Source organism: Typopeltis vanoorti, chromosome 19 (assembly GCF_054136105.1).
Source record: "Typopeltis vanoorti isolate ZY-2024b chromosome 19, IOZ_Tvanoo_1.0, whole genome shotgun sequence".
Taxonomy (NCBI): Eukaryota; Metazoa; Arthropoda; class Arachnida; order Uropygi; family Thelyphonidae; genus Typopeltis; species Typopeltis vanoorti.
This window is the reverse complement of record NC_143567.1, coordinates 75,376,256-75,390,667: the sequence shown is the minus strand read 5'-3', so window position 1 is coordinate 75,390,667 and position 14,412 is coordinate 75,376,256. Positions and strand designations below refer to the sequence as shown.

At 37.8% G+C, this 14,412-nt stretch overlaps 1 protein-coding gene across 3 annotated transcripts in view; it reads right to left on the bottom strand.

The window, feature by feature from the left end:
* LOC150096255 (DDB1- and CUL4-associated factor 6-like) overlaps positions 1-13,993 on the bottom strand; it is a 443,059-nt gene extending 429,066 nt beyond the window's left edge. Inside the window, exon 1 of one of the 3 annotated variants that reach the window (XM_090409214.1) lies at positions 13,550-13,993. In XM_090409214.1, the coding sequence (XP_090265340.1) occupies positions 13,550-13,637 (88 nt within the window). In that variant the 5' untranslated portion in view covers positions 13,638-13,993. The remainder of the gene's footprint in view (positions 1-13,549) is intronic. The other 2 variants (XM_090409213.1, XM_090409212.1) reach the window with 2 other exon arrangements.
* Between the last annotated feature and the right edge of the window lie 419 nt (positions 13,994-14,412).

Here is a 14,412-nt window from a genome sequence, read left to right as displayed (position 1 = left end):
GTTGCTTTCTAATTACCAGAGAAGACTTGCATATATAATTTTTTCCAAATCTTGCAAAGACAGCTGGTCAAAGCAATAAGATGATAATAGTTTGCTTGTGTTGGATCCTTTCCTGGTTTTAGGATAGTAATGACTTATGCCAAGAATCCAGAAACTCTTCCTCTAAGTATATTAATTGTATAGTAAGAGAAGGGAGATCCACCATAGAAATGACGGAATATGTTTTATCATCTCATACTGGATGCCATCTTACTGCACTGTAATGAGACAGCAAAAGAGCTCTTTTAAGTTCCACCTTAACAAATGGCTGATTGGACAGTTGTAACCCATTGGTAGAAAAGCTTAGCCACTATTTCTCTTGTTGCTCTTTCAATATAAAAAAAAAAAAAAAAAAATCAGGAAAATATGAAGCTGTTGCCGAGATTCTGGCAAAATTTTCTCCCCAGTGTCTGCAACAACTTTGTGATCAGCAAAAATACGACCATTATGTTCCAAGACAAACCATGTTTTCTGTATAGTAAAAGAAGTATCTATCTATATATTTTTCATTATGCAGATTTCATTCCATACAATTTTTGTAATGATTGTTTGATTAATCACTCCCATGGTTGTTTTTGACTGATGTCTTACATAGTGTACTTTGGCCAGAGCATATTTAAAAGCTATTAAGTTTGTTGTGATAGGGTATCTACGAAATAAACCCCATGCTCCGTCTCGATTTTTTTTAGCTGCTTGGCATTCTAGATTCCATCAAGGCTTTGGATAGAGTGGAAATTGAGATGATGTTTTTGGAACTGTAATTGTTACTGCACAGAGCAGTGTTTCTCAAAGTGTGGTATGCTTACCCTCGGGGGTACGCGAAAGGTCTTTGGGGGGGGGGGGGTATGTGGCAATTTTCGACTATGCATCATTAACACATGGAATCATTATATTTCTCAACAAACAGTGCAATTAGAGACAACTGGGATAAAAATGGCACTAACTAATGAATCACATCTCCCCTCCAAACAAAAACTGCTGTATAGACTCAAGCAAAACCATATGTTCACAGTGCAACATATGGTTTTACATGACACCACTCTGTCGTGAACATCTTAAAACTAAAAAATATATAGTGGACGTGTTTCAGATATTATGGAATTTGGTTGAAGAGAACTAGCATTTCAACTGAAATATTGAAATGCTAGTTTGTCTTTGGTTCGCGCGATCTTTTGTTAATACTGAACCAATCATATGCACTTCTTCATAGCTGTTCTACGTATCTCAAGTCTTGTAAATTATTGGTAATTTTTGCTTGAAATAATGGAAAAGAAGATGAAACTATTTGGACAGATGACTTTGACAATGCACACAAGGAAACTGTTCTCAATGCCAAAAGTAGCAATAGCGAGTAGGAGCTTCTTGGTAAGTCACACCATTTGCAGTTTTTTTCTGAAACTTTAGTTTCTGAAAATCCCCGTATATATCTCGCACCAGAATTTTTTAGCTTTAATTTTGGGAAAAAAGTGAAAGTTATATTCAAGTAAATATGGTAATTTTTTTAGCTTTCAAATTCTTAAGTATGGATCATTGGTTAAAGATTGAATTTATGAAACCCACAGAAGAGAGCAATATAGCAAATGCAAGTAGCTGTAAGCAACAAGAAAACATTGATATTGCATCGGGATCAAATGAAATTGAAAAGGATATGTCGTCTGACATCTCTAGAGAACCAACTAGTAAGAAGATGAAAAATCTTCCTAAGTATGATATGAATTACTTGAAATGTGAATTTTCATGGATGGGAAAATGAAGAGGAACCTATTCCAAATTTTGTTCTATTAAAAATAAATCATATTTTTTGTTTACATGAACATATAAGTTCAAATAAAATAGACATTTACAATGAAATATACTTTATTTATTTATTTATTATTTGATAAGGGGGTACTTGGTAATAATGAAAATTTAAGAAGGGGATACGCCGATATCTGCAGTTTTAGAAACACTGGCATAGAGAATCCAATCTGTTACATACTTCACTGCACCACTAATGAGTGTTTGGATGACTGCTTCAAGCATTAAATTTTGCAAGATGGAAAAAAGTATTCCAGTCAGGCTAATCCATTTTCCATATGGACATCTGTGTAGGACCACATGATTCTTGTGAAGACATAGTGCAAATAACTGGAAAATTATCACTTCCATAGATGCTATCATCAAATCCCACAAAAAGAGTGGAAAAATGGCAGGGGAGCAGATTGTAAGATCTAGCACAGAATATGATTGTGTATGCATATTGGAAGAAAGTACTGAGTCTATTATTATTATTATTCAGGCCTCCATGGAGTCAAAAGACTCATCATGGCAGGTCCTTTCTAAAAATCACAAGTCTATCAAGACTCATCGAGGGAGCTCCCTCCTAGTAAACACAAAGTCTATCATACCACTCCTTAAATGTATTGACCATTCTCCCTCTCACCACTCCATCAGGCAATGCATTCCATGGTTCAACCAACCTCCATGCAAAGAAACCACTCCTCACCCTCTTTCTCACAGTTTACTTTTGTAACTTTCAGGGATGGCCCCTTGTCATGACTCCTTCCTGCTGTTCAACCAAGTGAAAGAACTCCCCAGTGTCACCCCTGTAACCACCTCTCAACAGTTTAAAAGTCTCAATCATATCACCCCCTCCTCCTTCTTATCCACCAAACTCTGCAGTCCACACTCCCTCAGCCAATCCTCATAACTAACATTGTACAGTCCCAACACCATCTTTGTTATCCGCCTTTGTACCCTTTCCACAGTTAATTTATCCCCTTCAAATCCTGGGGACCAGATCTGAGAACAATAGTCTAAGTGTGGTCTGATCAGAGTCTTATACAATGGAATGATAACCATTTTATCTCTGAAGGTCAGTGTCCTTCTCATTATTGCAGCAATCCTCTGTGTTACCTTAACTACCTTTGCAATATGTCCCCTAAATTTCAGGTTTCTATCAATCATCAAACCCAGATCTCTTGTCTATCCTACTTCCTCCAGTATAACTCCTCCCATAGAATATCCCATCGACGTGTCCCAAACCTCAAGACCTTACATTTTACTGCATTAAACTGACACCCCCATTCATTTGCCCATCTATCCAGCTTATTCAAATCCTCTTGCAAGGCTATCACATCTGCACTATTACTAATAACCCTTCCTAGCTTCGCATCATCCGAATATCCCCTTGCAATCCACGGACAATGTCATTGATATAAAGGTTAAACAATATAGGTTCCAGTACTGAGCCCTGTGGAACCCCACTTGTAACCACCTTCTGCCTCTTTGATACTGCTCCACCATACAAAACTCTCTGATACCTATCAGACAGCCAATCCTGAATCCAGTTGACCAATCTGACATCCAGACCCATGTGCTGCAACTTGAATATCAGCTTATCATGTGGTACCCTGTCAAATGCCTTTGCTAAGTCTAGGAAAATGGCAGTATATGCCTTTCCCTCATCTAATGCTCTTGTAACTTTATCATAAAAGGCTAGCATATTGTTAAAACAAGAGTACTCCTTCACAAATCCATGTTGACTCTTGCTGATAACGTTACCCTCATCTACCCAATGCTGTATATGGTCCCTCACTACTTTCTCCAAGATCTTGCTAACTACTGATGGCACACAAACTGGCCTATAATTAGACACGTCTATTATTCAAAAGAGACAGGTCATCATTGTCAAGGATTCATTCAATGATATGACCTTGTCAATTTGTGCTGGCACTATCCCAGAGATTGTTGGCCCATTTAAGTCACCCATGAGAATAAAAATAGAAACAATAGGAAAATTTTTCCAGTTCCACTGGAAAAATTTTCCTACTGTTTTTGCTTCACAGATGTCCAATTTCCAGGAGGCTGAGGGATTACTTTTGCCAGGTTTCTGATTTTGGGAATATGGATGTCCATCTCTTTCTCTGGAAAAATATTCAAATGATCCTGACAATACATCTAATGTGTCAGGATCATTTGGTGAGTTTAATGTACTTTCAATAGATACCAAAGTATCCATTTTTTCCATGCAATTGTCAGGTAGTTTATCTTTAAGTGATACTCTTACAATAATTTTTGTGACAAGTGAGTTCTCATCGAATGGAACCATTTTTGGAGTTGTTTCTGAAGTGAGACCATAGGTTGTGGGACTGATGCACTCATAAGAGAAGCACTCATAATCATAAAAGTTCAGATACAGTGAAATTCAGATGGTGGAATAGACATCAGTTTGAATTGCTGTTGACATTTTCTTAAGTGACACATTCTCAACATAAGAGGATCTCACTAGAGGTGTGGTGGTGACTAATTTCCTTTTTGCATCCTGATATATTTTGTTTTGTTTTAATTTTTCCACTTCTGACATGCATGGGAATAAGCTGGATGATCTCCCTGACAGTTGACACATTTAACTTTCTTTCAGAGCAAATTTTGTTATCATGCTCTCTACTACTACATATGGCACAGATAGCATAAGAGCCATGACAGGCAGTTTGGGCATGTCTATATTTCTGACATTTAAAGCATCTCAGTGAATTAGGGATGTAAAGTCTAAACAGGACAGTTGAGATATTTTGCTTTTACAGATGCTGAAGGCTTATGTGTATTAAAAGTAAGGATGATGTTCCTGGTTAGAATCAGGTGACCATCCCTACATATCAGGATGCACCTTATACCTGTCACTCCCCTGATCTTTAAACTCTGAACATATCTCCTGTTCATGGAGCTCCCTATTCCAAATTCATAAAACAGAGTTCAAGAACTGACTGTTTTACGAAGTGCTACTGCAATTGACATTCCATCCATTGATGTTGCTCTCAGTAGTTTTCAGAATGTTATTGACATGTTTCCACAAAGATATCACCAGAACATAATTTCTTAACTGTTCTGGGAGAACCTGCCAGTCCTAAGCCATTTATAATAAAGAATGGTGACATTTTCCCTATTAGCTTTACACCTATTGCAAGGATGATGAAAAAAATTAGTACATTCATAGTGGTACCACATCTTACATTTCTTATTTCTGTTATCAAATGGCATATCTACTGTATCAGTACTACGTTGGGATCTTGTTAGGGCCCCTTATCTTATTCATATAGGGTTCTCCCCTTTCCTCCACCGTCACTTAGGACTGGTTGAGTCCTCCTAATGAGGGATTAAGTATGTATTTTATGACTGTAGATCCATGTGTGCTCATGGGTCAGTTTGCCTGTTCTGAGAGACAAAAACCCGAGTTTCTGGGTGAAAAAACTCCCTACCCCCATATGAGACTGGTGAACTCACCTTTAGTTGAAAGAGATCAAATAAAGGTTCTTCAGGTTGTGGATGGGAATCGAACCCAGGTCTTTCTGACCTAAGTGCTTCATCTATACTGACTGAGCTATGGAGGCTCTGTTAGGGTCCATGAAACACGAGAATGAAGGATTCATGCTTAAGAGATTTTTTTTGTTTGGCACCAGAGCTTCCCATCTATCATGGAGCCACACATGGTACCCACAAACCAGCAAGCAATGACTGGAGACTGAAACGTCAGGGCCCTGAATACTATAACAGCACGACACTTCTGTCCAAGAACATAGGGTAAGAGACTTACTGTAACACTGTTGAAAAATTCAGCAAACCTGCTAGCCAACTAATTCTGACCAGGCCATTCAGGACTGCCCATCTTGTCAAAACAGAAGCCAAAGTAGTGCAAGACAACCAGGATTCCTTCTCATTTCCAGATGTCCACAGGCCGCACTGCATGGCAAACACAGCAGCAGGGTGTTGGAGCCAAATGATGGCAGTATGGAAGAAAGGATAATAAAAAAAGACACAGGAAAAGTAGAGCAAAGAATACAGGAAGAGAAGCAAAGAAAATGAGGAAGAATTAAAAGGAGCAGTACCATCACTGGGAGGTTCCTCCACCCTAAACAGGTGGCCCATGGGGAGAGGCTATAATTATCTCATGGAAAAAAGGGAGAGTATGAAAGACTGACTATAGCTGCTGGAGATGCTACTGAATGACATTAGCTAAAAATATAGCAGAAATATTTAGTGATCTCAGCATTTTGTCAGCGCCTTTTTGGTAAAGGAAATAGTATTGACTACTATATTTTTTGAATGACAGTTTCATACATGTAACAGAAAACTAAATATAATTTATTTCTCCTGTATATTTCGCTTGATATGTCATGAGCTTCTTTCAGGGAGAAGACAGAAAAACTGGTGACAACATTTAAATTCTGAATAAAAGAATGAATCATACAGCATGTGTATAATATCACATCTCGGTTGCAGCTGCTTGGTAAGAGGAAACAATATTAGAGTTCAGAGATGTAGGAATAGATGTATAATTAATTAAATCAAAAATAATAAATATATAAAAATATAAAAACATTATAAAGAATTAATAGCAATCACTTCTGGAAACTTAAAAATAGGCATACAGTCTGTCTGAATAAGTTTAGGATGGTGGCGTAGGGATTCAAACAATTCAAAAAAATAGACAATCAAATTTGAACCTACTGTAGTGTAGCATCTTGGTAGAGTTCCAGCAAACTCTGTGTTGAGTATCGATGCCATGAGAAGCAAGGCCTGAGCCTTCAGAATCCAAAAATCTTATATAATATAGATGTTCTTCAATTCCGATAGCAGCAAAATGGCCAGTCTGTCCAAAGCAGTAAAGATGACAACAGGGTATTTGAAAAACACCAGGCAAGGATAAAGCTGATACTGTATCTTTGATAGGTGATAAGAAAGATGACAACAGGGTATTTGAAAAACACCAGGCAAGGATAAAGCTGATACTGTATCTTTGATAGGTGATAAGAAAGATGACAACTTTTGGGCTGGCTTGAAGGTGGTGTACAAATTATATTTATCCAAAGGTGAAACCAAGAATATAATTTCTTGGCATCTTTAATTTATAGTATAACCAAGTGGAAAAAACTTTCAACACCTATCTCTAATCCAGAGTATTTTAGTTAAAAGTGTGACACCTTTTGACTATGTGTATATGGAAATATGAAAATCTGCATTACTTCAAAGTATTACTTTTTTGGGGATGGAAAAAAGATGGCGGCTCGTGTGTTAGTGTTTCGTGTCATGTATTATTGATGATGAATTGTGAATTTGATTGATATGTTTTTAGCGATTTATTTATGCTTATTCATTAGTAATAGTAATTAATTGATTGCTACCATAAACAGTCACTTTATTTTCCATAGTGCTTTATCCAGGTAAGTCATTTGTAATTACAAGGGCAATACGCTACGCCTACTGCAGCTAGTATCGCCTTTGTTTCTTATAGTGACATTTTATTGCTGGTAGACACCTAAGAGTGTCTATGGGATTTACTAGTGGACCCTCAAAAGTCCACAGGATTACCTTTACCTGCTCGGGACACCTGAGAAATCTCTACTCTTTCTCAGTCAGTGTCTTAACACATTTTAAATTATTGAAATGACAAAACTTCTGAATGCCAAATTCGAGGAAGTATACATGGAATTCTTCAGACTAGGAAAGCTGCTGAGTGATAATTGGCCGGGAAAAGTGAAATTGTATGACACGTTTCCCCCCGAATGTGTCTCAGACGTTGTCGCTGAAGATCATTTAGAATCGGTGCCTTCTACTCCTTCAGACTTTGTAGAAGGGCGTGTACGCAAAAAGCGAAGAACAACAGATGAACCGCACAATGACAATATTGAAATGGAACAGGATTCTCAGGGTTCGGACGTCACTATTTCTCCCAAAGAAAAGGTGCCTCCGATCATCCTTAGAGAAAAGCATAAGTGGGCAGCTTTAAGATCCACAATGTCCAATCTGCATATTGCCTTCATTAAGGCCAAAAACATGGATGAAGGCATAAAGATACAGCTAGCAACAGTGACAGACTATAGAAGGTTGACCAAAGAACTAGATGACAGAGGCATCCAGTATCATACCTTTGTGCTCAGCTCCGAAAAAAAATTAAAAGTGGTCCTTCGTGGTGTCTGTGAAGACATTGACACAGCAGAAATAGCTGCTGACCTATATTCTCAGGATCTGCCTCCAGTCTAGGTCAGCAGAATGTACAAAGCAGACAAGACTCTCATGCCATTAGTCCTAGTTGAGATTCATAAAATATACAAGGATATCTACAACTTAAAAACAGTTTGTGGTCTCATCGTCACACCAGAACCACTCCAGAAAAGATCATCTACTGGGCAGTGCCACAGGTGCCAGAAGTTTGGCCATGCCCAGAATCTTTGTAGAGCAGAATATAGATGTTTGAAATGTGGGGACAGCCACCCAACCAATACCTGCACAAAGCCGAGGACCACCTCGGCCAAATGTGCCAACTGCAGTGGCCCTCATCCTGCGAACTACAAAGGATGTACTCAGCACCCAAAGAAAAGCCGGATGGAGGCAGTCAATCAGCCCTCCTCCTACAGTACAAGAAAAACACCAAAGGCCCAGACATCAAAACTGGAGACTCAGCGGCCACAGTCGGAGACCTCCAATAATAGAGACACCCAAAAGCAAACAAGAAGTTATGCCGATGTGACCCGTACAATTAGACCAATTCCAGAAAAAATCGATCAACAGCACCTAAAAACCTAACAGCTGTTATTACGGCTTCACTAGCAAACATGCTACAAAATTTCAGCCTATCAAACCCTACTGAAACTTCCACTAAAAGATTTCTTCGTGAAACGCAGGTCATCCTCACAGCTCTCATAAATGAATAGTAACAAACTCATTCCAGCATCTCTTCAGATAGTTGCTTGGAATGCAAATGGTCTCAAAAACAAAATTCTGGAACTCCGAGATTTCACATATAGGTATCAACCAGATGTTATTTTAATCAGTGAAACTCATTTAAGACCCTCAAACAATCCTACAATAAGGGGCTATCACCTATACAGAAATGACAGACTACTCTACAGAGGCGGCAGCACAGCCATCTTCATTAAAAACTACATAAAGTACCAATCTGTGATAAATCCTTCAACCACTAACCTTGAGATGACAGGAGCAGAAGTAGTCACCAGCTCCACTGGCAAACTGAAAATCTACTCAGCTTACAACCCTCCCCAAAAATCTCTACTTCACTGTGATCTAAATTCCATCTTATGCATCAGAGGGCTCACCATTATTGCCGGGGATCTGAATTCCAAGCATCCTGCGTGGAATTATACAACCACAAACAAGAATGGTTGCATCCTTTCAAATTACTTAGGATCACGCTACGCTGTTGTGGCAGGCCCCACCGAACCAACTCATCTCAGTACGTTCAACACTGCTGACATCCTGGATATAGCTATCCTGCAGGATATTAAACTTCAATACAGCATCATATCTATGGATGAACTATCATCCGATCACAATCCGATTCTACTACAGCTGGGAAATCAAGAATACCTGTGTCCTCCTTCTCACTGCTACATTGCATGGGAAAGACTGTCAGCAGCACTCAAGGATTATATTGGACCTGTTCCTCACATATGCACAAAAGAAGAAGTAGAAACTGCAGTTACTAATCTCACACAACAAATTAATTCTGCTATAAAGGTAGCTTCCTCCTACAAATCTGCCCGCAAGCCAGATCATTTGCCTGAAGACATCATGAACTTGATCAGAGACAAAAACAAAGCTAGGAAAAGATTCCGTAACGTGTGCACCACAAGATAAAATAAATCTAAAACAGATTAAATGGGGCAGTAAGAGATGCACTCAAAGCTCGTAGAGACCAAGTATGGGATGAAAAGTTATCCTCCATTTCACCTACTGATCACTCCATCTGGGGACTACTGAAAAATATCAAAAACAAAGACAGATCCCTTCCCCCAATATTCTCTGACCAGGGCCTTGCTCACACAGATGTAGACAAAGCAGAAGTTATAGCATACAACTCAGAGGAGCAATGCAGGCCTTCGTATAGAAACCATGACTTTGACCACATATATAAGATTCACAGCAAGGTCAGACACTCACTCAAACTTCCTATCACCAGCACTGACCATATTGCACCAACATCACCTGCTGAGATATATGACATTATTAAAAAATTAAAGAACAAAAAAAGCTCCTGAGCCAGATGGCATTACTAATCGGTTGATTAAACTTCTGCCCCGAAAAGCAGTAGTGCACCTGACCAGTATAATAAATACAATTTTAAGATTTCACTATTTTCCTTCCACCTGGAAACTGGCTGACGTAATTTCTATACGTAAGCCAGGCAAAGACCCACACCTACTGCAAAATTATCGTCCAATCAGTCTCATCTCAAATCTAGGTAAGGTTGCAGAGAAGCTCATCCTCTCACGACTCCAAACCTCAGTAAATGACCTAAACATCCTCCCTAAAGAACAGTTTGGTTTTAGGCAACACCATAGTACTACCCAGCAAATCTACAGAATTGTCGAATACATCACCACCAGCTACAACTGGCGCCAGTGCACAGGTGCTGTTTTCCTAGACTTATCCAAAGCATTTGACAAAATCTGGCATTTTGGACTCCTGCACAAACTTGTCTCAGCCGGTACCTCACTAAAAAGGGTTCATTTAATCCATTCATATCTTCAGAATAGATCAATGCAAGTAAAAATCAACGGTTCTACATCCTCCCAGTGCCACATCTTTGCTGAAGTGCCGCAGGGATCTCTACTGGCTCCATTGCTGTTCTCTATATACATGTCAGACATCCCGCACAATCCGATGACTTCCATTTTGGCCCTGTATGCGGACGATACGGCAATACTAACCAGATCTCTCAGACCCCATTTCATTACCAGAAAGCTTCAAGAAAACATTCTAAAGCTGGAGGGTTGGTTCTCTAAGTGGAGATTGGAAGTCAACCCCCCCCCCCCCCCCCCAAAAAAAAGCTCAGCCGTTCTTTTCTCAAAAAGGCCAATGTCTCCTGTAGGAGATGTGTTACTATTCAATACTAAAATTCCCTGGCAGACAGAAACAAATTACCTGGGTGTGATTCTCGACAAAAAGCTATCGTTCAATCAGCACACCAAGTCTGCGTGCACAAAGGCATCTAAAGCCATAGCTCAGATCTATCCACTAATTAATAGAAATAGCAAGCTCAGCAACAGAATCAAATTGCAACTATACCAGATGACGATTCATCCTATAATCACCTATGCCTCTCCGGCCTGGAGCCACACCTCTAATGCTAACATTATCAAAATACAGCGAGTGCAGAACAAGTGCTTGAGAATGATTCTGAATGCCCCGTGGTATGTTAGAAACAATCAACTCCACAGAGACACAAATATTCCCTATATATATTTTCTCTTTTCTACAATCCTTAGCAACCAAGTTTTCCCTAAAGACGTCCACACATCCCAATGATTTGGTTCAGCAAGCTGCAGCATACGATCCAACCGGCATATTCAAATATAGAAGACCAAAAGCTATATTAGCATCCCATAGTGATGCATAATCTCCATGCCCATTCAGAGTGAGCAAACTGCTCATAAATTTTACCCTCACTGTAACCGCAACAGATAGCGGGGAATATGTAAAGCATCTTGCTTCATCCCTAAAGACATAAATGTCAATTGTATTACTTTTGGATTTGGCACCCAATGATGAGATCTCAATAAAGGTCGAAACCAATCCATTATGGGAAGGGTAGTGGCCCTTCCCATAATGCATAGCAATATACATGTCTATAAGGATATGTGCATTGCATTGTGGGATACTAAGGCAATTTATGTGAAATCATTAGCCTCTATATACAAGTAGACCAATTGTGAAGTTACTTCATGCGCAAACTTTGTTTGCTCACACTTGGATAAAAGGATTTATTATTATTATTATGTGACACCTCCAGGGAGTCCAAAAACTTATTATTAAGAGAAAGGTCCAGGGAGTCAGGGACTGAAACCAAGAATATAATTTCTTGACATCTTTAATTTATAGATAAAATCCAGTTATTTGCTAATGATACTAAGAGCTGACTAGGTGATTGCATATAGTTATGGCAGCTGTGTTTCTTATGTTCTTCTCAGCAAATGCTAACATATCTTCCAGTGTGATCATAATATGATAGGTTGCAATAACAAAGAACTTTGTAAACATCTGGAACAGAGAGAGAGAGGAAGAAGGGAATCCTTAGGAGATTGAATGAGGGTAATGAACTTCAGATAAGGTTTGAACCTAGTGCAGAGATTACACTTTTTTTTTTTTTTTTAGAGTTCTAACTATTTTTGCTGAGGTGCCCTGGATATAAGGAACAATGATGGCATTACTATAGCCTACATGGTGAGAGAGATTTGAGAAACAATTAATTTGTTGATCTTTTTAGCATTATGACCCCTGGACAAGGAGGTCTGGCAAATAAAAAAGAGTTCAGCTATAAGGGAAGCCTGGATAGAACAGAGGTTAGAGGCTGTGTTGGCAAAGGTGTTTGAATCATACTGTTGAGAAGAGGGATGATCGGAAAATTTGCATAGATATCTACATTTGTTTTGTAAAGTGAGAAAGAGAGGGTGTCACTGGGGAGGGCATATAATTAGACTATCCAGAAAAGGCAGGCTATTATTTTATTTTTCTATAGTGAACTTGATTCTGAATGGTGGAATCTGAGTGGCCATATCTGTGATAGGTTCACTCAGATGGCTTGTTATGCATCTCTGGGTAAAACGAAATGATAGATTTTGATAAAATTTAGTACTAAGATATAGGATGGCCAGAAGAATTATAAAAATTCATTACAAAAACTAAATACATAAGATCACATAAATCCCAAAATAATAATAAATACATAAAACAGCAACTTTAATGAAGAACACATTAAAAAACTATCCATTTGGTTTTATTCATTAAAATGTTATCAGAAGACTACTACAAGTTTTTTTTTTTTTTATTAGGTGGGTATACTTTTTCATCTTCTTAATATAGTCATGTCATTCCAATAGGGAAAAAAATAATAACGGTTACGTAGAAATTGACCTTTGTAATTATTATATGTTATTAAACTAAAACCTGTGTTTTTATGAATGCTGAAAATGTTTACACCCTTTCTTGGAATTTTTTTTTTTTTTTTTTAAGAAAGAAACGAGGATGACAAGGCTGAAATTCAACATGCAACTTCATTTAAAAAGAGCCAGTCTAAAATTCCTGGAAAATATCAAGCTGGGATCCATGTTATTTTATGAAGAAACTGTGGTATAACCCCCTCTTGTGTGTAGTGAAAAGCAAATTGGAGTATACTTATCATCAGGTCATGTCCAATAGACATTCAACTGTAAATACTCAGAAGCTTCAGTATACGGCCTATAAATATTACCTGTGAAATTTTCACTTTGTATGAAATACATGCAACCATGAACCCCATGCCAAGCTTAAAGTATCTCAAGATTGGTAATACTATTTATTGCCCAAGATAATTTAAGCCATGGAAATCGCTTTTCTTCGAAATGTGTCATTTTCAGAATACACAAGAATTGTGTAATTTTAAGTTCAGTTCGACATTATTATGACAATATGAAACATAATACTATATTTTATATACATAAAAGTAGTAATAATAATTTTTTTTTCGAAGTCTTACTTTTAGCAGCATCAAACAAATTAAAAGGAGTTGTAAATCCATATGGCGTATTCCAAAGTCTTTTAAACAGTATATCTCTTTTCCTCATAATGATGAAAAGAACCACAGAACGCAGTACTAATTTATATAAACGGAAAACATTTTTTTTTAAAAAATAAAAAACACTACGTGTAAAACTTAAACACAACCTCTCTGTTCCCAGCCATCATGTGAATACTCTACAAAAACACGAACGATCACAGCCACCGCAGTAATTCGAAAACGCTGTATTTAATAACAATCACATATAGTGAAAGACTTGTAAAAATCTTTGGATAAAACAAGGGCAATTTTTAGGATGTGTACAGATTTTATTCATGACAAAATTTCAGAATTCTACACAAATCCTTAAATTCGTCATGAACATTACTCTCGCTTCTGAAACGAAAACAGGAGAGGGAAAAAAAATAAAGTTTTGGCAACTATTAGCGGCATTTAAATCAACACAGCCAACATCTTTTCTTTTCAGCCAATCAATGAGAGTTACGGTGCAGTTTTGAAGGGCTTGTTTTTTAAATTGAATGAATGAATGGGATTATATATTAAAACTTGGAGCTATGTATCAATTACGTCTTATCATTATTATTATTATCAATTATCATAGCGTGAAGCGCATATAACAAGCTTCTTGACAGAAATGAAATTGAAAAACGAGATTTATACACTAAACAACGCAGTTAAAGAAGAGAACATCGTTAAGTCACTGTTTAGAAACACATGACGAACAAATTATCGACATTGAAACTTTCATAAACAAACTTCACTTAGAGAGATTCATACTAAGTAAAGTTAGTTACTATTTCTTTCTTAAAGATTTGTGGTAT